Source organism: Salvelinus sp. IW2-2015, linkage group LG1 (genome assembly GCF_002910315.2).
Source record: "Salvelinus sp. IW2-2015 linkage group LG1, ASM291031v2, whole genome shotgun sequence".
NCBI classification, from domain to species: Eukaryota; Metazoa; Chordata; class Actinopteri; order Salmoniformes; family Salmonidae; genus Salvelinus; species Salvelinus sp. IW2-2015.
In genome coordinates, this window is record NC_036838.1 from 13695401 (window position 1) to 13721322 (window position 25922).

Genomic DNA, 25922 nt, shown 5'->3' on the forward strand with positions numbered 1-25922 from the left:
GAGTGATTTACTGGGCCATACGCACTACCCTCTGTAGCGCCTTACGGTCAGATGCTGAGCAGTTGCCATACCAGGCGGTGATGCAAACGGTCAGGATGCTCTCGATGGCGCAGCTGTATAACTTTTTGAGGATCAGGGGACCCATGCAAAATGTTTTCAGTCTCCTGAGGGAGAATAGGTTTTGTCGTGCCCTCTTCACGACTGTCTTGATGTGTTTGGGCCATGATAGTTTGTTGGTGATGTGGACACCAAGGAACTTGAAGCTCTCCACCTGCTCCACTACAGCCCCGTTGATGTTAATGGGGGTGTGCTCTGTCCTCCTTTTCCTGTAGTCCATTATCAGCTCCTTTTGTCTTGCTCACATTGAGGGAAAGGTTGTCCTGGCACCACACTGCCAGGTCTCTGACCTTCTCCCTATAAGCTGTCTCATCGTTGCCTGTGATCAGGCCTACCACTGTTGTCATCAGCAAACTTAATGATGTTTTTGGAGTCGTGCTTGCCCATGCAGTCATGGGTGAACTGGGTGTACATGAGGGGACTAAGCACGCACCCCTGAGGGGCCCCATTTCAGAGGTTTAAAAAGGAACGATATAAACGGGTACTTTTTGGGGGATTCAACTGGTGCCAAACTTTATTTTGAACTTTAACAGCAAAGCTTTGTCTCTGAGGCTGCCACATTGGCCACGCTCCCCCCACCCCCTAGGGGAAACTGCGCTCTATAGTATGACAGCATCAGCAGTTGGCTACCAACAAGTAGCAGACATGTTTACATTTGGTTCGTTTTATCAGTGTTATTTAGATGGATCACGTGAGCTAAATGCACTATAACTAGTTAACGTTGAGGTTCAAGCTCTATGTTTACGCCCATAGTAATATAATGCTCGGTCTCTGCTGCTGGCTGTTTTGAGATGCTTTAGAAGCCACATTGATGGTAGGGACAGCATCCACTTTGTGAAGCAACTTCTTGCTAAAGCCCTCCTTCCAGTGTTGATAGCCGTGGAAGTTGTCATGGATAAAATATGCCCCACAGATTGACGAGTAGACTCCCAATTCGCCCGCCACATTCAGTGTTTTTTGTTGATTGTGTGAAGCTGTTATGGGATTGTTTCTGAAGTTAGAGCTGATTTGGAGAACCTCAAACCCAACTTTTAGAACAGCATAATATTATAATAAGTGATTTAAGAGTTTATTTAGATATATTTTCTTGGGGTACTGTAATTTACTATTATATGTGTTTCTGGCATTGAGAAATAGGGGTTACACTTAAGTACCTTACTGTGATTTAAATTAAAATGGTCAAAAATAAACATATGGCTTCTTAGCAAAGATACATTTCTCATGCATGAATTTTGATAGGACTGTCAGTGGTCTGAGTGGGGAGGGAAAAACTAGCTGTTTTTGGTTATTAGGAGGTTATTAGTCTAACACATTTTAACTTTTTGCTTTTAAATTTTTTTGCCTGAAATTTACACTAAGGGCATTTTCAAAATTTCGCCATATTATTCCAACCTCACTAGTGTGTAATTATGTACACCACTCAGTTAACGAAAATGGTTTGCTCCTACAGACAGTGAGTCATGTGGCGATCGCTTGCTTTATAAAGCAGGCAGACGGGCATCACGGCATTCAGTGTTCGATTTTAATGTTAGTATAGGCAAAATGAGTGGCCTTAGCCACTTTGAGCGTGGTATGATCGTCGGGGCCAGGCATGCCGGTTTCAGTATCTCGGAAACGTCTGGCCTCCTGGGCTTTTCACGCTCTAGTGTCTAGGGTTTACCAAGAACTGTGTGACAAACAAAAAAACATCCAGTCTGCTGCATCTCGTTGATGAGTATTCAAAGAAGAGTGGTAAGAATCGTGCAAGCTAACAGGTTGGCCGCAAATAACGGCAGAACTGCTTCTCCGGACACACAACTTGTCGGTTCTTGTAATGGATGGGCTATTGCAGTAGACGAGAAACACCGGGTTCCACTCCTATCAGCTAAAAACAAGAAGGAAGCGGCTCAAGTGGGCACGCGATCACCGACACTGGACAATTGAGTGGAAAAACATCTCTTGGTCCGTCGAAACCCCGTTTCTGTTGCATCATGTTGATGTTGGTCAGGATTTGGCGAATGCTGCATTAGTCCATGGCCCCATCCAGCCAGGTCTCAACGGTACAGGCTGGTGGTGTAATGTTGTGGGAATGTTTACCTGGCACACATTAGGTCCCTTGATACCAATTGGGATATGTTTCCATGCCCCAAAGCATTCAGGCTGTTCTGGAAGCAAAGGCCGGTCCGACCCGGTACTAGATGGATGTGCCTAATAAACTGACCACTGAGTGTATTTAAAACACAGGAAAATCAAATGTTTCACTGCAATATGCCTTTTTTAAAGTGGTTTAATTGTAATGTTTATCATTGTATTTGTTTTTATTTTTTAGGACAACTATCGTCGTCACAGGCTCTTTCCTGGATGCCTTTCAGAAGGTGGCAGATATGGCGACTGGAACAAGAGGTAAAGCCAAAGATATGCACCCGTCTCCATCCCTTATTGATGCCACAATAGATAACGTAGACAATTGCAGTTTGTTGAATGGAAGTCAACTGTGCTGGCTGCATGTGTCCTGAATTGCACTTACACTTTGCAAATATGGTGCATGTAGGTCAGTCTATGATTTTGACTTTGACTTAAAAAAATATATATATATATATATTTCACCTTTATTTAACCAGATAGGCTAGTTGAGAACAAGTTCTCATTTGCAACTGCGACCTGGCCAAGATAAAGCAAAGCAGTTTGACACATACAACAACAGAGTTGCACATGGAATAAACAAACATACAGTCAATAATACAGTAGAAAAAGTCTAATTTACAGTATGTGCAAATGAGGTAGGATAAGGGGGGTAAGGCAATAAATAGGCCATGGTGGCAAAGTAATTAAAATATAGCAATTAAACACTGGAATGGTAGATGTGCAGAAGATGAACGTGCAAGTAGAGATACTGGGGTGCAAAGGAGCAAGATAAATAAATACAGTATGGGGATGAGGTAGTTGGATGGGCTGTTTACAGATGGGCTATGGGCAGTGATCTGTGAGCTGCTCAGACAGCTGATGCTTAAAGCTAGTGAGGGAGATATGAGTCTCCAGATTCAGGGATTTTTGCAGTTCGTTCCAGTCATTGGCAGCAGAGAACTGGAAGGCAGCCAAAGGAAGAATTCGCTTTCTGGGTGACCCGTGAGATATACCCGCTGGAGCGCGTGCTACGGGTGGGTGCTGCTATGGTGACCAGTGAGCTGAGATAAGGCAGGGCTTTACCTAGCAGAGACTTGTAGATGACCTGGAACCAGTGGGTTTGGCGACGAGTATGAAGCAAGGGCCAGCCAACGAGAGCGTACAGATCGCAGTGGTGGGTTGTATATGGGGCTTTGATTACAAAACTGATGACACTGTGATAGACTGCATCCAATTTGTTGAGTAGAGTGTTGGAGGCTATTTTGTAAATGACATCGCCGAAGTCGAGGATCGGTAGGATGGTCAGTTTTACGAGGGAATGTTTGGCAGCATGAGTGAAGGATGCTTTGTTGTGAAATAGGAAGCCGATTCAATTTTGGATTGGAGATGCTTAATGTGAGTCTGGAAGGAGAGTTTACAGTCTAGCCAGACACCTAGGTATTTGTAGTTGTCCACTCCACATATTGTAAGTAAGAACCGTCCAGAGTAGTGATGCTGGACGGGCGGGCAGGTGCGGGCAGCGATCGGTTGACGAGCATGCATTTAGGTTTACTTGCATTTAAGAGCAGTTGGAGGCCACGGAAGGAGGCCTCCAACTGACCCCATTTCAGTTGACCCCATTTCCACTGTATCTTGGATAAGCAAAGATTTGAAAAACTACAAACCTCAGATTTCCCACTTCCTGGTTGGATTTTCTCAGGTTTTTGCCTGCCATATGAGTTATGTTATACTCACAGACATCATTCAAACAGTTTTAGAAACTTCAGAGTGTTTTCTATCCAAATATACTACTACTATGCATATCCTATCATCTGGGCCTGAGTAGCAGGCAGTTTACTCTGGGCATGCTTTTCATCCGGACGTGAAAATACTGCCCCCTACACCAAGAAGTTAACACCTTTTTGATTACTACATGATTCCATGTGTTATTTTGTAGTTTTGATGTCTTCACTATTATACAATGTAGAAAATAGTAAAAAATTAAGTAAAACCCTTGAATGAGTAGGTGTGTCCAAACTTGACTGGTACACTACATCAAACATAGTGATCATAAATGTTGACAATGTAAATGTAAATGTGAAGTGCACGTTTGGACTCACGGGTGTTTGGCTTGCTTGTATGACATCAGTGTTATTATCCTCCACGTCTAATCTTTCAAAAAACAAAGTCGTCTTAATTTACAGTATTTGCCTCAGACTATTAAAAATGTGCATACGTTGCCCAATTACCAGAAGGGATGGGGGAACTTCTTGTCACGCAACTTATGTTAGTCTAAACCTATTCAGAGCTGGGAAAGGCAAAGCCAGAGCTATGATGTCATGTATAATATGTTAATGTACAGCCACTACGTTCCAATTTAGGTGCTTATTAGTGCCCAAATCTGCCATTTTCAACCCTTTATAAGGGTACAAGTGTAACTGGTTATTAATAAGCTTCTACTGAAACGGAGTATTTCCATCTGAGGTTCTGTGTATTTCTAAGAAGCAGCAGATAGGGTGAGGGTCTCACAAATACATTTAAAAACAGAACTCCCAAAGGGCAGAAGATCTGAGAATTCGCAGGACAGTTCTTCCGTGTGCGTGCGCACAGGCGCATGTTTTCAGCTCATGTGCTTTCAGTTAACATGGCACTGAAGTACAGTACAAAGTGTCAGTTTCCTCTGTGGTGATACTGTTACTAAACCCCCCCCCCCCCCCCCACCCCTAGAGATCAAGTGACACAATCCAGTATTGGAATTATCACACTGAACCATTTACATTGCTGTTATACAACAGTATCGTGGCCTTTGAATCTTTTAATTGTTTTGGAATATTCATATTTTGTAACAGATTGAAATGTTAAACTGCCAGTTTCTTTCATGCTTATTTTCTGCTAAGGATTACAGTTGACTCTTACCCATGAAAATCAGCATCATTTTTTAAAAGTGTGCCAGTCTTTATCATTCCATCAGTTGTTTGTGTACTGGGTCAGTGTATTGTCAGATTCTCAGCCTAAAATCTGCGACCAACAATTTACGACCTGCTCTTTGCACTCAAGTGGAAAAACTGCAGTAAGAACAGTGGGTGTGCCCTCAGCCAGGCCTCTCATTATCCACCACTTGAACAATGAGAGCTGGTAATGCTAGATCATTATACCTGAGATAGTGTTAGACCCCCCCCCCCCCTGCATCCAGTTTGATGTGACATGAATACAAGACTATCAGTTTTCCCATTGCTCTCTGTAACCAGACCTTCAGCTACTATCAGTGTCACTAGCCCTGACTTGGATGGAGCTGCTGTTTTTTTCTTTCTTCCCCCCCAGAGTGGAAGTACTTGGCACTTTCCCTTGTATTTGGCTCTTTTGTTATAGCACCTCTTAAAAAAGAAAAAAGTTTACTACATGATCTGCTTATGTTCCTGGCCAATATGTTGAAGTTAGACTTTACACAGTAAGGCAGACCCTGCACATGCATTTCTTGCTGTAATAGCACAAAGTATAAAGGTGCTTTGTCAAGCCTTGCGTGCAGCCATGCATACACAGCCCTATCACCGTTTAGAGAAGCTAATGCTTCTGACACGTGTCCATAAGTTCCCATGGGGAAATGTTTAAGCAATGTCTACGTACTCTGCAAAGCAACTCAGTGGTTGTGTAGGTTTTGTTGAGTGATGCCCTGTTTACATTGTGATGTATTTCATTACGCCGTACATCATTTTTTTTCTCTCACAAGTGTATTTCTCAATAACTTTTTTAAATTTTAAATTATTATTTTTTGGCACATTTTTTACATCCATGTTAGTGAGCATTTCTCTTTTGCCAAGATAAGCCATCTACCTGACAGGTGTGGCATATCAAAAAGTTGTGGCATATAAACAGCATGATCATTACAGAGGTGCACATTGTGCTGGGGACAATAGAAGGCCACTTTAAAATGTGCAGTTTTGTCACAACACAATGCCGCAAGTTTTGAAGGAGCGTGCAATTGGCATTTCTCTACCATAAGCTGCCTCCAATGTTTTTTTTGAGAATTTGTCAGTACATCCAACCGGCCTCACAACCAAAAACCACGTGTAACCACTCCAGCTCAGGACCTCCACACCCACCATCTTCACCTGTGGGATTGTCTAGGTGGGGTGCTGAGGTGTATTTCTGTCTGTATTAAAGCCCTTTTTGTGGGGAAAACTAATTCTGATTGGCTGGGCCTGGCTCCCCCGGTGGATTTTTTTTTTTTTTTAAGTAAAATGGCTGCACCCCTGCCCAGTCATGTGAAATCCATAGATTAGGCCCTAATGAATTTATTTAAATTGACTGTTTTCCTTATATGAAATGTGACTCGGTAAAATCTGACATTTTTGCGTTTAAATTTTTATTCAGTATAATTGGCATGACAGCCAATATGTATTATTTAACATTACTATTAAAATAGTACTTATAGGAATGGGATAATTGTTTACAAGTTGGTAGCAATCCCATAAAGCCATCACGGAAACCATATATTTTCATGTTCTTCTGTGTTTTGATAACTTCCTTTTCTTCCACGGACTATGGCTGAAGAGGACGCAAAGTTTGAATGTTCGTCAGCAGCGGTCGTCTCACAACTGAGAGGGGTTGGGTTAACTTCTCTAGGGTAGGGGGCAGCATTCGGAATTTTGGATGAAAAGCATGCCCAAATTAAACTGCCTGCTTCTCGGGCCCAGAAGATATGATATGCATATAACTGGTAGATTTGGATAGACAACACTCTAAAGTTTCCAAAACTGTTAAAATGGTGTCTGTGAGTATAACAGAATTGATTTGGCAGGTGTAAACCTGAGAAATCCATTCAGGAAGTTGTTTTTTTTTGTTTTTTTTGTAGTTTTTTATTCAATGCCATTACAGTATCCATTGACTTAGGACTCAAATTGCAGTTCCTATGCCTTCCACTAGATGTCAACAGTCTTTAGAAATTGTTTCAGGCTTGTATTCTGAAAAATGAGGAAGTAAGGGCAGTCTGAATGAATGGACCCTAAAGTGTCACAGAGCTTTTTCATGTGCGCGACCGAGAGAGTGCCTTTCTTGTTTACCTTTTATATTGACGATGTTATTGTCCGGTTGAAATATTATCGATTATTTAGGCTAAAAACAACCTGAGGATTGAATATAAACATCGTTTGACATGTTTCTATGAACTTTACGGATACAATTTGGATTTTGTCTGCCTGTTTTGACTGCGTTTGAACCTGTGGATTACTGAAGAAAACGCGCGAGCAAAACTGAGGTTTTTGGATATAAATTGACTTTATCGAACAAAAGGAACATTTATTGAGTAAATTAATGTCTGCTGAGTGCAACCATATGAAGATCATCAAAGGTAAGGGATTAATTTTATCTCTATTTCTGACTTGTGTACCCTTCTACTTGGCTGGTTACTGTTTGTAATGATTTGTCTGCTGGGCTTTGTTCTCAAATAATCGTAAGGTATGCTTTCGCCGTAAAGCATTTTTAAAATCTGACACAGTGGTTGGATTCACAAGAAGTTAATCTTTAAACCTATGTAAAATATGTTTTGTTTTCTGAATTTTTATGATTAATATTTCTGTATTTGAATTTGGCGCCCAGCAGTTTCACTGGCTGTTGAAGAGGTGGGACGCTAACGTCTCACGTACCCAAGAGAGGTTAAGACACATTTCAGTTGAATGCATTCAGTTGACTGACTAGGTATCCCCCTTTACCTTTCAACCACAAGGGCTCTTTGCGTTTCCACTCCTTTGTGGACGTGCCCAACAAATAAAATGTCATGTTGAGGCTGAACCTTCCAAAAACCTACTATTTGTTGGGGAAATAACTATTCATCCCTGCAATTCTGTGATGCTAGGCCTCTCCTTTACAGAGAAGCAGCAATCCCTTGGCTTGCTTTGTCATCTTGCCTCCTAGGAGCTCAAACCATGGCATTTAAAAAGGTGTGGCTAGCTACCATTTAACTTTGTTCTTCAAAAGTCACCTTTGTTTGGATATTTATATCCTGCCTGGTCTGTTGTTTTTGGTGCGCAGTGGCACTGGCCATGTTCATATCTTCAGTTCAGTGATTATTTTCCTACATCCAGTGGGTATTTGTTTTACAAACTACAAAAACACTGCTAAACAGCCTCTTGCTAGGTGCACACTTTAAATAATTACACCCATAAATAAATAAGATTTTTCCCAGACCTCAAAATTGGTGTCCCGGTGTTGTTTAATTATTGTTGTGGACTTAGAATATTCCAACTTTGTTTTTCTATAAAATATATATATATATTTTGAGAGCAAAAACCTGAGAAACTAAACCTTTACATTTATTTAAGATTGTGGATTATTAATTTTATTTTCTTGCAGAGTGCTTGGACTGTTATATTTTAAATGTCTAAACTGTACTTTCTGGCTGTCTAGGTGCATGACACTAGCCCAGCTCTTCTGGGTATCTCAAGAGACGTGTCTGAATAATTTAATTATGTGCACACATTTGTTTACATCCCTGTTAGTGAAAATTTGTCCTTGGCCAATAAAATGCATAAGTTGAAGTACAAGCATCATTGTGGCAATTCATGTCTTGCAGTAAAACTGTAAATAATACTTCAGTCTCGAAGACAGGTTAAAGATTTAATGTTCTCTTACTTAGAAAATAGTCCTGATCATATGGCCCTAGACATAGAGAATATCCAAAACAACTAACAATACACTGAATTCATACATTTTCAGTAATTAAAAAAATTGTAAAGTCATGTCTTCTACACAATACCACAGCAAATGTTTCCAATCTAGGAGGTAAATGCGATTAAAGTATTCAATAATTTTGCTATCTATTTCAGATGGAATCAAGGTACTAGAATGCAGCAGAGGCCACCAAAATAGAGCTCCTTTGGCAAAACATTTCAAACCCAGGGCCGGGGATGCCTGGCTGGCTACTTTTTCTATTTGGCTGGCTACATTTTCTGTTTGGCTGGCTACTCTATGTACTTGTGGAAAACACTGCATTGACCAGTCATCATTATCTCTCCACTTAGAGTGCCCCGCAGGTGTCCTCCTAGGCTCCTTTCCTTTCCAGAACGTCGTAAAGGTGCAATCTGGAATTGCTCCATCATTTTTGGGGTGTTAAATTAATGATATATATCCATTGATACTTGAAGGTTAAGTTCAACTGTTGTACACCATCAGAACCCAAAATATAAGCTTGTTCTACTTCAATGTTTGTAAACAAAGTCAATGTACACTGTCTGTATAGCTTCAAAACAGTGTTAAAACCAGAGTCATATACACTGTGTACAAAACATTAGGAACACCTTTCTAATGTTGAGTTAGCAACTTCTTTAAAACGGCATGCGGAGACGTTTAAAAATGGTATCCACGAGTTCATCTGACTCTGCGGATGTAGATAAAGGGCCTTTTGCCAAAATCCTGAAGTATCCCTTTAAATTCCCTGCTCTGTTTTGCTTGTTTACTGAGGGTCATTTCATAGGGAATTGTCGGAGGCGCTTTCGTATTGTTACATTGCCTTTATTCGACAATGAAGGCGCTAACATGGTAGCCATTCTAAAACCTGGCTGGACTTGATATACAATGCCTTCAGAATGTGTTAATTCCCATTGGATAATTTTTTCTCTCACCCGTCTACGCACAATACCCCATGATAAAGTGAAAACATGTTTTTATACATTTTAGCAAATGTATTGAAAAATGAAATATATAGAAATATCTAATTGTCTTAACTTTTCACACCTCTGAGTCAATACATGTTAGAATCACCTTTGGCTGCGATTTACAACTGAGTCTTTCTGGGTAAGCGCTTTGCACATTTGGGTTGTACAATATTTGCCCATAGAATTTCAAGCAGATTTAAGTAAAAATTGTAACTCTACCACTCAGGAACATTCACTACTGTCTTGGTAAGCAACTCCAGTGTATATTTGGCCTTGTGTTTTAGCTTATTGCCCTGCTGAAAGGTGAATTAATCTCCCAGTGTCTGGTAGAAAGCAGACTGAACCAGGTATTCCTTTAGGATTTTGCCTGTGCTTAGCTCCATTCAGTTGATTTCTTTCATTCTGAAAAACTCCCCAGTCCTTAATGATTACAAGCATACTCATAAAATGATGCAGCCACCAGTATGCTTGAAAATATGGAGAGTGGTACACAGTAATGTATAGGATTTGCCCCACGTTGTATTCAGGACAAAAAGTTAATTCCTTTTACACTTTTTTGCAGTACTATTTTAGTGCCTTGTTGTGGAATATTTTATTTCTTTACAAGCTTCCTTTTCAATCTGTCAATTAGGTTAGTATTGTGGAGTAACTACAAGGTTGATCCATCCTCAGTTTTCATAGCACGTTCTTGCGGATGCAATACGGCTTTCCTCAGTACGAAATCCTTGTTGACCCACTGCTGTCACTCAACATGCTCATGGGACTGACGTCTCTGGTCCAAATGTCAGTCGTGAAGCTAATAGTACCATAGCAAGTAGCTCATGGATGTGAGCTTCAACAATACTGTGTAACTCCGGTAGGGCAACATCTGAAAAATTGCACCTACATGGTAGTGTGTACCGGGGCTCAAGGTGCTCAACCAGTTGGCGAAAGCCAACATCATCCATGACAGAGAACGGTTGATTGTCAAGGACAATGAATTCCATTATCTTGGCGTTAATGGATTTCGCCTTTGAGTTGTCTCGCTGAAATTTTCTTACTCTTTCAAATGACTGCTCGACATGAACTTGTTTAGTTGTTGGAAGTGTGTGCATAGTTTTTTTCTACTTCACTAAGTAGTCGCTGAACGTCTGAGGGGTGATTCACTTTCAAATTAGTAATTAGGTTTGTGGTATTGAACAATTTCACTTTCTCCCCTTGGGAAATAATAGCAGCACAAATGTTGCATATGTCCTTTTTGTTATCTTCTTTTGAAACTTCAAAATAGATCCACACAGCATACATTGTGGACATACATTTTTGGGTATCTGCCGTTCTCTTACTCCCTAATAATCAGCCTGTGTTCTCCCCTCCTTCAGACATGGTCCATTTCCCCCCAAGTGCAAACGGGACACGAATACCTTAACACCTCCCCCTAACTCCCTTTTCACTGAATTAGCCTGGCCCCTTCCCCCCATTCCTCAACCACTCCCTTATTTTTTTCGGTTCCTCAACACTTACATGATTCAGTGACAAGTCAGCAAATAGATTTTTTTAGTTGCTTCATCCAGTGCAGTGACAGTGCAGTGATGGTCTGAGTCCTTGACTGACCAAAACCCCAGTCAAGAGACACATGTTGCACAATTTCCCTCAGATAGCAATATCTCTCATGTGATTAAACCTTGGTGCAACATTCATCTTCTTGAGAGGACAACTGAATCACTGCGGTCTCGCTCATCAGCATTTTGGAGACAACCTCCGATTGAATACGCTTTCCAAAGTTAATCACAAGTTATACAACACAAACAATGCCTGTGTTGTAATTTGTTGCCTCGAATGAATTGAACTTCTCACTTAGCCGATCTCTGATTTACATCGTTTTCGTTGTAAATTTACGTGACCCAGTTCACTGTTTTTTAGAGGCCCTCCCTGTGGGCAGAACGCCATTACTCCTGTCTGCTACAGAGCATTTCAAACCGTGTGACAATGCTTTGATTCGCCATGGAAATACCTTTATAACACTCGGATGTTCTATGCTGCTCCTATCACTTTCATGTTTCATGCATAATGGAAGTCAAATGATTCAGGGATAGCATGGTTTAATTTAGTTTGGAATTTACAGTTTGTACAGTACCTTGAGAAAGTATTCAGACCCCTTGACTTTATCAAAATTTTGATATGTTACAGCCTTATTCTAAAATGTATAAAAAAACAAAAAAATCCCCAGCAATCTACACAATACCCCATAATGACAAAGCAAAAACAGGTAAATGTTTTTGCAAATGTATTAAAAATAAACATACCTTATTTACATAAGTATTCAGACCCTTTGCTACGAGACTCAAAATTTTACCGGTGCATCCTGTTTCCATTGATCATCCTTGAGATGTTTGATTGGACATGATTTGGAAAGGTACACCTGTCTATATAAGGTCCCACTGCTGACTGTGCATGTCAGAGGAAAAACCAAGCCATGAGGTCGAAGGAATTGTCCGTAGAGCTCCGAGACAGGATTGTGTCGAGGCACAGATCTGGGGAAGTGTAGCAAAATATTTCTGCAACATTGAAGGTCCCCAAGAACAAAGTGGCTTCCATCATTCTTAAATGGAAGAAGTTTTGAACCACCAAGACTCTTCCTAGAGCTGGCCACCTGAGGGAGGTGACCAAGAACCCTATGGTCTCAGAACTCCAGAGTTCCTCTGTGGAGATGGTTGTCCTTTTGGAAGGTTCTCCCATCTCTGCAGCACTCCACCAATCAGGCCTTTATGGTAGAGTGGCCAGACGGAAGACACTCCTCAGTAAAATGAAAATGACAGCCCGCTTGGAGTTTGCCAAAAGGCACCTAAAGGACTCTGACCATGAGAAACAAGATTCTCTAGTCTGATTAAACCAAGATTTAACTCTGAACTCACATCCCCCTCTTTGCATCCTTCATTAACTCAGCTGTCCAATGATGGAGTGGGGTGGTGCACCACAGATTGGCCTCTGAGTGCCAGCTGTCCCCTCTGCCACCCCTCCATGTCCCACGCCCCCACCGGTCAGCAGGGATCCCTGAACAGCGGACACATTCTAAACTGAGCTTGAGGGATGTGTGTTTTCTACTCACAGAGCCTCACCTTAAGCTCTGACTCACTACCCTCCTCTCCGTCCCCCACTCGACTGACCAAATGCACTGGAGTATGATCCCAAACAGCTGTCCCTGGAGCGACAACCTTTCTGCTATAATAACAAGGCCGTATCTCCCCACCAAATTCACATACTGTATTATAGCCTTGCAAGGCTGTCTTTGTCTGAAATGTTTTCACGTTTTAAATAGTTTTGACAGTGCAATAAGTCTTGCCTCTTGTATAACCCTAACTGTTACTCAGGCCTATACTCCATTACATTTTTTGAGAGGATGATGTGATGTTTCTCTAACCTCACAATAACCTACACAGCATCACATTGTGGCTTGTGCAATAATTAACTAAATATTGGTTTTCATTTTCATATTTAAATGTCTGGTCAAAGGCATTACATGATTGACCTAGTATTTACAACAGCAACATTACTTGAGGAATAAGCAATATTTATCACTGCGAACAATTTGACAAAGTGTTTAGAGTTCCTGCGTCTGTTAAATGTTCCTGTGTGACACGTGCTCTCTATAAGCAAACTTGCACTGCCACATATTTATACATTTCCCCTTTTCTAAACAATCTAAACAAAGGGAAGGAGAGAACGGGAGAAAAGTTATGGCTGTGTATTTGAAGTGTGGAGGGAGCGCAGCGCTCCAGCTTTCAGTCCCTCTCTCGTGTTATCCATCTTCTTTGAGTGGCGATGACAGCACATGTCCAAATAGTCAATTTTTCTCACCTCACATTTCCCCCTTTTTGGGCTATCTTGAGATCTACTAGGAAATTTATTAGGTTATTATCACTTCCCAACCCCCCCAGTTTTCCTTTTCTATGTTGTCAAACTTTGCCCAAGTACTGTTAGGCCTACATCTAGTACCAGTATTTTGACAAATACACACGCTGCAATTTAATTCCACTAAATTATGCAAGTTAACCTGTAGACCGATAAGCATGACTGGTCAAGTGTATTTTTGTCGGCTAAGCGATTTAATGGTTAACCGTTTAACATCCCTAGTCTCGACAGTGAGTCTTCTCATCTTACCATTGTGTGATCAGTTGACTAGTGACACACTAACAGTATAACAGTATTGCACTGGATGTACGAAAGTGTTTGAGGTCTCAGAATCAATATATATAGTTCTATTTTTTTTTTACCTGGACATTTAGAATCATTTGTGAAATCGGTGGATGTAAGAGGCTTTATCTGGCTATTGTCAACAGCATGATCTGACTGTTTTTCTGTTGATCCTCATGACTGGTTACCCTGGGGATTTTTTTTTTATACATAATTGGTCTTATACAAGGCAGACTCCTTTTTGTCCAATGCATCAAAGAAAACATCACAAGACTCGCAACAGGGATCCAGAAGCCAAGGGAAGGTCTGTCCTAGTTACCAATATCATACAGAATTAGCGGAAGAATTTAGCGATCTTCCATTTTAGAGACAACACTTGAAGGAGCATGATATGATTGAGGTTACTGAAAGAAGGAAAGACAAAGCATTGACTGATTGTTCTGAACCTATTTAGAACTGTGTGAGTAGAGTTAATATGTTTTTGGAGTGCTGTCCCCCAGGATATATTCATGTATTCTATTTTTACCTCGGGCGGAATCAAAATTAGTCAAAGTCGAAGCACTCGGGCCTTACCCTGGAGAACTGTCTGGAACACCGCCACAGCAGACCACTGAGAGGGGGTGTCTGGGTAAACTGAGTAGGTATGCGCAGAGCCCAGCTCTCGTGCTGCGAGACACTGAGTGCCTTGTGCTGTGGGGAGATGTGGGCACCAGTTATTCTGGTGTTTGTTTAAGAGCAAGACGGAACATGGTTTGGTGTGCTGGTGAGAATTGGACATTGGTAGGATGATGCTACTAGTGAACAACATGGCTAGAGTCTGGCAGGAAGACGGTTATTGTCAACGTATTGGGTTTAGTTTCGCAATACAGTTTGTGACAATGTCCTCCCACGTTGGCTGTGCCAGTTTATATCCAGAATCAAAGGTGTCTAGCTAGGCAGCTACATATGAACATATCAAAAGTGAATCACATGTAACACCTCCAGAGATTTATCAAACTGAAGAGGGCTCATGGAGGGGAGGGTATGAATGAATGAGGCAGGACCTGTCAGGGTTGGAGTCTGTGGTAAAACTCTTTTAATTTGATCCATTTGAAACCACTTTGCGACTGAGCGGTCCAGGAAAAGCTGGGTCATGTTTTCGCAGGCATTAGCCCCATCTGGAGCATGAGGTCACAACTTTTATCTCCTATTGTGGCCTGTGGCTAAACGGCACTGCGTGATGCACGCGAGGAGTCCGTTTGATACAAAACTACACAACCATCCACTATCCGAGGAGGATTTCTTAAGTGGCGTGCCTTTTTTCAGGAGGCGCAGACTAGTCCGGGCAATGGGGTTTTCTCTGGAGAGTGGCCAATCTGGAGTGAGTTTACTGAGGATGGTTCCACTCTGTGTTTGTTGTAGAGGAAAGCTGTGGGGGTTGGGAAGGAAAGGTGACGCACTCTCCTTTGAAAAGAGACAAACAGGCAGGCCTTTTAGGAAACCAGACTGGAAGTCCATTCTGACTTGTCCCCATGGGAAGTGTGTGTGTGAGAAAGAAGTTGTCGTGTGGGACTGTGTATATAACAGCTTTGTGAGGTTGTGTGTAGGAAAGGCCTTTTTGATGGTGCCTCAGGGGCTGGAGCTTACAAGACAGTCTCGTTTGACCGAGGGCCATAAAAAGCCAGCAGGATAAGACGTTTGTCCCCAAGCGGAGTTGGAGAGCATTTCCTGACCACAGTGGACATCCCTTCTGCCCCTTCCTCTTTCCACTGAGTGACCCCCATCTATTGCTGCACACTCTGCTGATCAGCCAGACCACATTACCATCCTGCCCTACCCTACTGACAAGCCTCAATGTCACAGCAACTGCATGTTAGCAGCCTCTTCAGAGAAATCGCTTAACTAAGAGCCTTGAATGTTTTTCCAGGAACCTTTTTCAGCTATGATATTATACAATCATGGGTCTGCACAATCCAGGTTGATGGTTCATTACACTCCTACAGATTGATTTGGACAGATGGGATGGCGTCACCTGGACATGGGACTGGTTTTATGCTGACGAATCCTTCTGTGGGCTGAATATCTCAGGTCAAACTGAAAGCCATTGGTGAAGTGCCCTGCCTCTCCTCTCCCCGTCTTTCATTAGGAAATTAAATGAACGGTTGCTGTATACCACGTATTCATTGAAGGCTCTTATTTCACTATTGGTGTCATATTAAAAATAAACATTTCTCAAAACCCAGAAGATTCCATTTATTCAGTTTGATTATAACTGCTTCATAAAACAGGATTTAGTCCGTGCAATGGATTGCAGGATTTAGTCCATGCAATGTGGAAGGAGTAGGTTGTTGCTAGCAGGAGAAGTAGGGGTGACTAATGGTGAAGTTGCATCAGGGTGTTGCCAGAGGCCTATATTCAGCATGATCTAGATTTGCACACAGCAGGAGCCTCCACAGCCCCTCTAATATGATGCCAGCGTAGCTAATGTGGTTGCATGGTGCCTTTTCCTCCGTCCAAGCTGTGCGGTGCATATTTACAATAAACCGATAGAGCCAGATTGATAATCCGGTGGGCCACACCCACATGCATTGCAAAAAAGTTGATTAGTGATAGGAAGTGGACTTAATAGGTGGCATGTCCATTTGGGAGAAAGCTGGTGGTGGATTGTTTTTCTTTTTAAAAAGGGATTTGACAGGTTTTAACCAGCTGTGCAGAGAGCCAGGTGTTGCAGATATCCACTTGCCCGGTGTTTTCTTGCGCAAAGTTGAAAATATGACTTTGCTGGTACCCCACTGTATACTCTCTTTAATTGAAATGTAAGTGCAATTATCAATGTGTGTCAGCTGTAGTGTGTGTCAGTCAGTCATTCGTGTAGCAGTAGTGTGCTTGTTTTGACAATTGCTAGGTCCAGAATAGGCAGAGGGGCAAGGAGTTTCACTGCAGTAGCTCAGAGATACAGGAAACAGCCATGTTCCTCTTCCCTACCACTTGACTCGGGATCCACCCATCAAAGCTTCTGCTTTAAAGTGACTCAGTGGCCACTTGCAGTCTCGTAGTTCTGTTTCCATTTAACTTGTGTCCTTTCGAGGAAGTCAACCAGTCAGGTCACTGGATAAGTTCTAGTCATTGCTCAATGTCTATGTTCTGTTGAGGCACAATTACATTGCCACAGTCATCTATTCCTTTAATTTCTTCAAATATCTTCAGTTATGCTTACTGCTTCATATCTGAAGTCATCATACCCAGCAGCGTTCTGCTTTTATATTGTATTTTCTACATGATAGACATGATTAGACTCCTCTCATTAGCCAAATGAATCAGACATATGTACATCTGCATGAAAACGAGGTCTGAGGTTCTCTCCCTCTTAGCCTTGAGGCAGTGTCTCACATCTGTAACGCTGTCCTAGTCAGACACCAATTACCTCTGGCAATGACTGAAAATGGAACCAGAAAAATCATGCATAAAAGCTCAGTCTGCTGAGCTGACATGGATCCATGAAATTATCGACACAGACAAGCGCTCAACAGAGTGTCCCCCAGGAGAGATCATACTGCCCCGCTCATGATAGAGGAGTATTGTTATATCAAAAAAAATATTACTGAAGAGTGTCTTTGAAAAAGAAAGGAACTGTCTGAGGAAAAACGACGGTTGGAGCTACAGGCTTGCCTACCTCCCCCTTCTGCCGCAGCCCAGTCTTGTAGTTCACTGCTGTCAATGACCACATTATGAATGGGCCCGGACTTGGAAAATGTGGTCGTGAAGCATTGGTTAGGCCAGGGCCGGGCGAATGAAATGCCACATTGAACACTGCCTCAAATGCTCTCTCTGTCTTCGGCAACATGACGAAGGAAACTGGAAGGAAATTAAATAGCTTAATGTTTTCTTTCCTCAAATATATTATTACATGAGAACATAGACTGTTCATTTGGCCCCTTTCACAATTCATACCTAAGTGGTTGAGTTGGTGCGTTACAGCCAGGAAATGTTGTTCTTCTGAGTCATGTCCTGAAGAAATAGGCCACATGCACTTGATCAAGTGACCATGTCCTTTTTTATTTTGTTTTCCTCTTTAAACTCTCTACATAAAATGCTGTAAGGGATTTCAAATGGAACCTTTTGGCCTAGACAAGAACAAATGTGTACTTTTACATCTTATCTCTCTGTGGAAAAGGCTTTGTTTTTACCTGTTTTTAGTTCTCGGTCTCGCTCATCTCACTACCCGCTCCATCCATCTCTCCATCCATCATCGCTCTTCTCTCCGCTTTCTAAGGTGTGCACCGTGATATCAGGTAATCTGCAGTCAGCTAGCATCCTGCGGTTCTCTCACACGTCTGACATGAGGTAGAACATAGAAGCTCTGGCAGCGTTCCAAATGGCACCATATTCCCTACAGTGTGCCACTAGACCAGGGCCTAGGGCAGGACGGTGTATATATATATATTTTTTTTTACTGTATACTGATATTCATCCACAGACCAGTTTGGATTTTTACTTTACCTTCTATAACATTATTTTAATGTTTGGTTTGTTATATACCCTAATTGAATAATGAAACGCCAAACATTATGGCAATCGTCCGTTTTTAGCGCCAGTAGGAGACATAACAGCTGAAAACTTGCTAGCACAGCCAAAGACACTTTGGCACAGATTTGGAAGCAGGAGAAAAGCCCTTAGAAATCGGAACACTAAAGAACTACCATTGAATCCATTGAAAATACGTTGCCACCGAGGAGAATCATTATTTGGATAAAGGAAAGGTGACTTTTTGACGAAATAGAGGCATACAAAGACAAAAGAAATGTGGCACAGTGTGTAAGTGATAACAAATTAGTGAATAACACGAAGAAAATTAAGTAATAGAAGTAAATGCTGGAATTGAAGGGGAAACAACTTTGCAGTTCCAGAGTTTTTTATTCCTATGAAAAGTTCTACAAATAGGACTTTTTCAATGTCAGTTTTACCCATCCATATCAGCCCAGTCCTCCATCCCTGCCACAGTTAATACCTCAGGGAACGATTGAGCGAAATTATAAATGGATTACTTGATGTAACATGTCAAGCACAAAAGTGGATAACATCCACTGTTCATTTTTGTCTGTATGGCTCACGTGCTAATGGTTCAAAAAGGGATTTACATAATTGTTTAAGCCCACATAAAAGGCTGTTTTTTTATTTTTATAACTACTCTAAAGTACCAGCATTGAGAGCTTCCCAAAAGAGGATTCAACATAAATGACCTGGGGATTATTTTCTTTTACTTAGGCAAAAGTACTTGTAACATATTTGCATTTTACTTTATTTAATTAAATGTTACTTTCCATTTTTTTTTTTTTTAGGCCAGTGTTTGCCCAACTCCAGTCCCTGAGTACACCAACAGTACACATTTTTATTGTAGCCTAGGACAAACACACCTGATTCAACTTGCATTCATCAAGCCTTCTGTGAATTGAAACGGGTTTTTCCGGGGCTACAACAAAAATGTGTGCTGTTGGGGGTACTCGAGGACTGGAGTTGGGAAACACGGGGTTAAACATTTGCATTTAATCCCTAGTCACTATGTAGGCTACATTTGTCAGAAAACCGGAGTCATGTCCTGAAAGTAAATGAATCCCCTATAGAGAGGCTTAAAGGGATACTTTGGGATTTTTGCAATTAAGCCTTTTATCTACTTCCTGAGAGTCAGATGGACTCTTGTATACCATGTTTGTCTCTGCATCCAGTATGAGGGAAGTTAGAGGTTGTTTTGTGAGCCAATGCTAATTAGCATTAGCGGAATGATGAAGTCTATGGTATCTACTAGCATGCTAGTTAGCCATTGCACTAACACTAGTTAGCAACTTCCTTCAAACTGCACGCAGACTTAAAAAGGTATCCACAAGTTCATCTGACTGGGGAAGTAAATAAAGGACTTCATTGCCAAAATCCTTAAGTATCCCTTTAAGAATTTCAGTGTATAGAGAGATATTGTTTAACCTTTATTTAATTAGGCAAGTCAGTTAAGAACAAATTCTTATTTACAATGACTGCCTACCCTGGACAAACCCTAATCCGGATGATGCTAGGCCAGTTGTGCGCCGCCCTATATAAATGTTAGCGCTATTAGTTTAGACTCATAGAATATGCAGCTGGGAGTGAAATTTTATGATATAGAACCTGGCCCATGACTTCCTATTTGATCACAGTTCACACTGACTGGAAAAAGGCATCCCTCGCTCAACTTGACTGGCAGATCTGAATAGAATATGATTGATGTAATTGTATAGTTGCAGGACTGATAAATGGTATTGTATAACTACTTGTAGCTCAGTAACTTCATTAACCAGTTTAAAAGACAGTCCAATGTAGCTTTAAATCCTGATCGAAGTTACTTAAACCTTTAACTTTTAACATTGAATGCCAAATGTCATCTCTGGAGGAAACCTGGCACCATCCCTACAGTGAAGCATGGTGGCAGCATCATGCTGTGGGGATGTTTTTCAGCAGCAGGGACTGGGAGATTAGTCAGGGTCGAGGGAAAGATGAACGGAGCAAAGTACAGAGATCCTTGATGAAAACCTGCTCCAGAGTGCTCAGAACGTGCGTCTGGGGTGAAGGTTCACCTTCCAACAGGACAGCGACCCTAAGCACACAGCCAAGACAACGCAGGAGTGGCTTCGTGACAATCTCAATGTCCTTGAGTGGCCCAGCCAGAGCCCGACTTGAACCCGATCGAACATCTCTGGAGACCTTAAAATAGCAGTGCAGCGACAATCCCTATCCAACCTGAGAAAGCTTGAGAGGATCTGCAGAGAATGGGAGAAACTCCAAATACAGGTGTGCCATACCCAAGGAGACTTGAGGCTGTAATCGCTGCCAAAGGTGCTTCAACAAAGTATTGAGTAAAGGGTCTGAATACGTATGTAAATGTGATATTGCATTTTATATATATATATATATATATATAATTGAAGTCAAAAGTTTACTAACACCTTAGCCAAATACATTTAAACTCAGTTTTTCACAATTCCTGACATTTAATCCTAGTAAACATTCCCTGTCTTAGGTCAGTTAGGATCACCACTTTATTTTAAGAATGTGAAATGTCAGAATAACAGAAGAGAATTATTTTATTTTAGCTTTTATTTCTTTCATCATATTCCCAGTGGGTCAGAAGCTTACATACACTCAATTAGTATTTGGTAGCATTGCCTTTAAATGGTTTAACTTGGGTCAAACGTTTCGGGTAGCCTTCCACAAGCTTCCCACAATAAGTTGGGTGAATTTCGGCCCATTCCTCCTGACAGAGCTTGTGTAACCGAGTCAGGTTTGTAGGCCTCCTTGCTCACACACGCTTTCTCAGTTCTTCCCACACATTTTCTTTAGGATTGAGGTCAGGGCTTTGTGCTGGCCACTCCAATATCTTGACTTTGTTGTCCTTAAGCCATTTTTCTTGGGGTCATTGTCCATTTGGAAGACCCATTTGCGACCAAGCTTTAACTTCCTGACTGATGTCTTGAGATGTTGCTTCAATATATCCACATAATTTTCCTGCCTCATGATGCCATCCATTTTGTGAAGTGCACCAGTCCCTCCTGCAACAAAGCACCACCACAACATGATGCTGCCACCCTGCTGCCACCCCCGTGCTTCACGATGGTTTTTTTCGGCTTGCAAGCCTCCCCCTTTTTCCTCCAAACATAAGGAAGGTCATTATGGCCAAACAGTTCTATTTTTGTTTCATCAGACCAGAGGACATTTCTCCAAAAAAGTACGATCTTTCTCCCCATGTGCATTTGCAAACTGTAGTCTGGCTTTTTTTATGGCTGTTTTGCAGCAGTGGCTTCTTCCTTGCTGAGTGGCCTTTCAGGTTATGTTGATTATAGGACTCGTTTTACTGTGGATATAGATACTTTTGTACCTGTTTCCTCCAGCATCTTCAAGGTCCTTTGCTGTTGTTCTGGGATTGATTTGCACTTTTTTCACCAAAGTACGTTCATCTCTAGGAGACAGAACGCGTCTCCTTCCTGAGCCGTATGATGGCTGCGTGGTCCCACGGTGTTTATACTTGCGTACTATTGTTTGTACAGATGAACGTGATACCTTCAGGTGTTTGGAAATTGCTCCCAAGGATGAGCCAGACTTGTGGAGGTCTACAATTTTTTTTTGATTTTTCCCATGATGTCAAGCAAAGAGGCAATGAGTTTGAAGGTATGCCTTGAAATACATCCACAGATACACCTCCAATTGACTCAAATGATGTCAATTAGCCTATCAGAAGCTTCTAAAGCAATGACATAATTTTCTGGAATTTTCTAAGCTGTTTAAAGGCACAGTCAACTTAGTGTATGTAAAAACTTCTGACCCACTGGAAATGTGATTATTATAAGTTAAATAATCTGCCTGTAAACAATTGTTGAGAAAAATGACTTGTCATGCACAAAGTAGATGTCCTAACCGACTTGCCAAAACTATAGTTCGTGAACAAGAAATTTGTGGAGGGGTTGAAAAACAAGTTAATGACTCCAACCTAAATATGTAAACATCCGACTTCAACTGTAAATTTGCAAACATTTCTAAAAACCTGTTTTTGCTTTGTCATGGGGTATTGTGTGTAGATTTGATGAGAAAAACAATTTAATACATGTTAGAATAAGGCTGTAACGTAACACAATGTGGGAAAAATAGAATGGGGTGAATACTTCCCGAACGCACTATATTTATCCTCCACCAACACTCTAAAAGTAGACGCAGGACCTGACATGTCTCGGCTGTGCTGCAGGAGCCATTCCCATGTTGCTTTTTATGACTAAGGTGTGTGAGTGGTGTAGCCCAGTGAATCCCAAACTGGGGCTGGCAGGAGGGGCACAGGGCTACACACATCCTGTCTCAGGGCTTGTTTCACAGAAATTGACAGATGTCGGTTGGATGAAGTGCCTAGCTTCCCCCTAATAACAAGGCGTGGCCATCCACCTCAAAGTCCAGGTCTTGTGCTAGGACATGTGCAACCTTGAAGGGATAGGTGTTTTTTTTTTTTCATCTTGCCTCTCATTGACTTCACACTCTTCATCACCTGTGGCCATGTTGCAGAAAAGCATTATTTTACCAACCTGTTCTGTCCTGCGCTGTTCTTCTACCCCAACAGTTTTAGACACACCCAAACTATGGCTTCCCCTTTTCCAGCGCCAAACCTTTATGGTCTCCACTCAACTCCTCCCCCTCTTGGAACAGGGGACCGGCTCCCATTTTACTCACCCTGTTGTGTTGTGGGGCTATTTGTAAGAAAAACCACCCGTTGGCAAGCTCTGTATCCCATACTTTGGTTTTCCATCTGTTGTGCAGACACAGTCGCATTACTTAGAGATCGGTAATGAACATTGCTAATTAGTTGAGTTACTTCAAATGCTTTCATGTAAATTCTGGAGGGCTTTACTTGAAAATGTGCTCATTCCTTTCCCACCACAGCCGCAAAGAAGTGTGTTGTTGACTTGGTGTTTGTGCCGTATTGTCTTTGTCGGCCAACTTGCACTACACGAGTAAGTATGCCACATGCCCAGCCGAATGGATTGATAGCATTCTCCCCCTGGAGGTCATCAGAGACATAGGAATGTTTTGAGAGGTTTTTCAAACAAGGCTTTATGGAGGAAGGGAACAAACAGACAAAGTAACAGGGAAAAATGTGTTGGAGTGTAAGGATGTGAATCATCCATATAAACCTGATTAAGAATTCCAAGGTCCACATTTCACACGAGTCATGCATTGAGAATCTGCATTATTAAAATGAACATTTCTGTGTTCAATGTTGAATTAAAGAATGCTGATGGTATTTTTCTTTATTTAACTAGGCAAGTCAATTAAGAACAAATTCTTATTTACAATGACGTCCTACCAAAAGGCATCCTGCGGGGACGGGGTCCTGGGATGAAAATAATTATTTCAAAAATACTATATAAATATAGGACAAAACATCCATCACAAGAAGAGACAACACAGCACTACATAAAGAGACCTAAGACAACACAGCATGGTAGCAACACAATATAATAACATGCTAGCAGCACAAAACATGGTACAAAACATGGTACAAACATTATTGGGCACAGTCAACAGCACAAAGGTCAAGAAGGTAGAGACAACAATGCATCACACAAAGCAGCCACAACTGTCAGTAAGTGTGTGAATTAGCCCCAAATAAATTAGCCTATGGTATTAGAGCACATACAGATGCAGGCAAATTCATCTGATCACCCAAAATACATGAAAATCACTGGATTAGGTTGCACATAAAAAATAAATTAGAAGTCTTGAGTCCGACGTTTGCGTATCAATTCATAAACCATGTTCCATGGAATTGGTACATCGAAAATCTCTTCCCAACTATTTTGCAGTTTATATGGTGGCAGAGCTGTCAATTTTTTTGGTTCTTAAATGAAATTGGTAGATGTTTTTATTTATCACAATTTTATTTAACCATTTATGGTCTTTAATGCAGGGCCGACAGACAAGTTCCTTACCCTTTTCCCCGTTCTACTTGCCTCTTCCTTTTTTTGTGGTAATTTTTTGTGGTAATCCCGCATTAGTCGGTTGTAATTGTGGGTAGAGCAGATATTTCCATATGTCTGTGTTAGCTGCATGTGCTGCATGTGTTAGCTGCATGTGTGACAACTCCACCAGTCCTATTTATGATATAATTTACAGAAATTATACCTTTTTATATACATTTTATCGGAAAAATCTGTTTAAAAAAAACGAATTAGTATATTTGAGTTTAACCACAGTATTTGTTGTATTATTTGTTCTGTCTTTTCAGGTGGATTAAACTGGGGGTTATTATACATAACTTTATCCCATTTTATAAGAGATTCTCCAAAATTGACAGCTCTGCCACCATATAAACGGCAAAATAGTTGGTTGATTAGTTGGTTGATACATCAGAAAAGCTGAACTTAATATTTGGTACAGAAACCTTTGTTTGCAATTACAGAGATCATACGTTTCCTGTAGTTCTTGACCAGGTTTGCACACACTGCAGCAGGGATTTTGGCCCACTCCTCCATACAGACCTTCTCCAGATCCTTCAGGTTTCGGGGTTGTCGCTGGGCAATACGGACTTTCAGCTCCCTCCAAAGATTTTCTATTGGGTGGCTAGGCCACTCCAGGACCTTGAGATGCTTCTTACGGAGCCACTCCTTAGTTGCCCTGGTTGTGTGTTTCATGTCGTTGTCATGCTGGAAGACTCAGCCACGACCCATCTTCAATGCTCTTACTGAGGGAAGGAGGTTGTTGGCCAAGATCTCGCGATACATGGCCCCGTCCATCCTCCCCTCAATACGGTGCAGTCGTCCTGTCCCCTTTGCAGAAAAGCATCCCCAAAGAATGATGTTTCCACCTCCATGCTTCACGGTTGGGATGGTGTTCTTGGGGTTGTACTCATCCTTCTTCCTCCAAACACGGCGAGTGGAGTTTAGACCAAAAAGCTCTATTTTTGTTTCATCAGACCACATGACCTTCTCCCATTACTCCTCTGGATCATCCAGATGGGCATTGGCAAACTTCAGACGGGCCTGGACATGCGCTGGCTTGAGCAGGGGGACCTTGCGTGCGCTGCAGGATTTCAATCCATGACAGCGTAGTGTGTTACTAATGGTTTTTCTTTGAGACTGTGGTCCCAGCTCTCCTTCAGGTCATTGACCAGGTCCTGCCGTGTAGTTCTGGGCTGATCCCTCACCTTCCTCATGATCATTGATGCCCCACGAGGTGAGATCTTGCATGGAGCCCCAGACCGAGGGTGATTGACCGTCATCTTGAACTTCTTCCATTTTTGAATAATTGCGCCAACAGTTGTTGCCTTCTCACCAAGCTGCTTGCCTATTGTCCTGTAGCCCATCCCAGCCTTGTTCAGGTCTACAATTTTAGCCCTGATGTCCTTACACAGCTCTCTGGTCT

The 25922-nt window shown here is 41.7% G+C and overlaps 1 protein-coding gene across 3 annotated transcripts in view; it reads left to right on the forward strand.

The window, feature by feature from the left end:
- The window catches only part of mtss1 (MTSS I-BAR domain containing 1), a 128092-nt gene that overhangs the window by 19157 nt on the left and 83013 nt on the right, over nt 1-25922 (forward strand). For all 3 annotated transcript variants that reach the window (XM_023983855.1, XM_023983864.1, XM_070444659.1), the window contains exon 3: nt 2426-2499. In XM_023983855.1, the coding sequence (XP_023839623.1) occupies nt 2426-2499 (74 nt within the window). The remainder of the gene's footprint in view (nt 1-2425; nt 2500-25922) is intronic.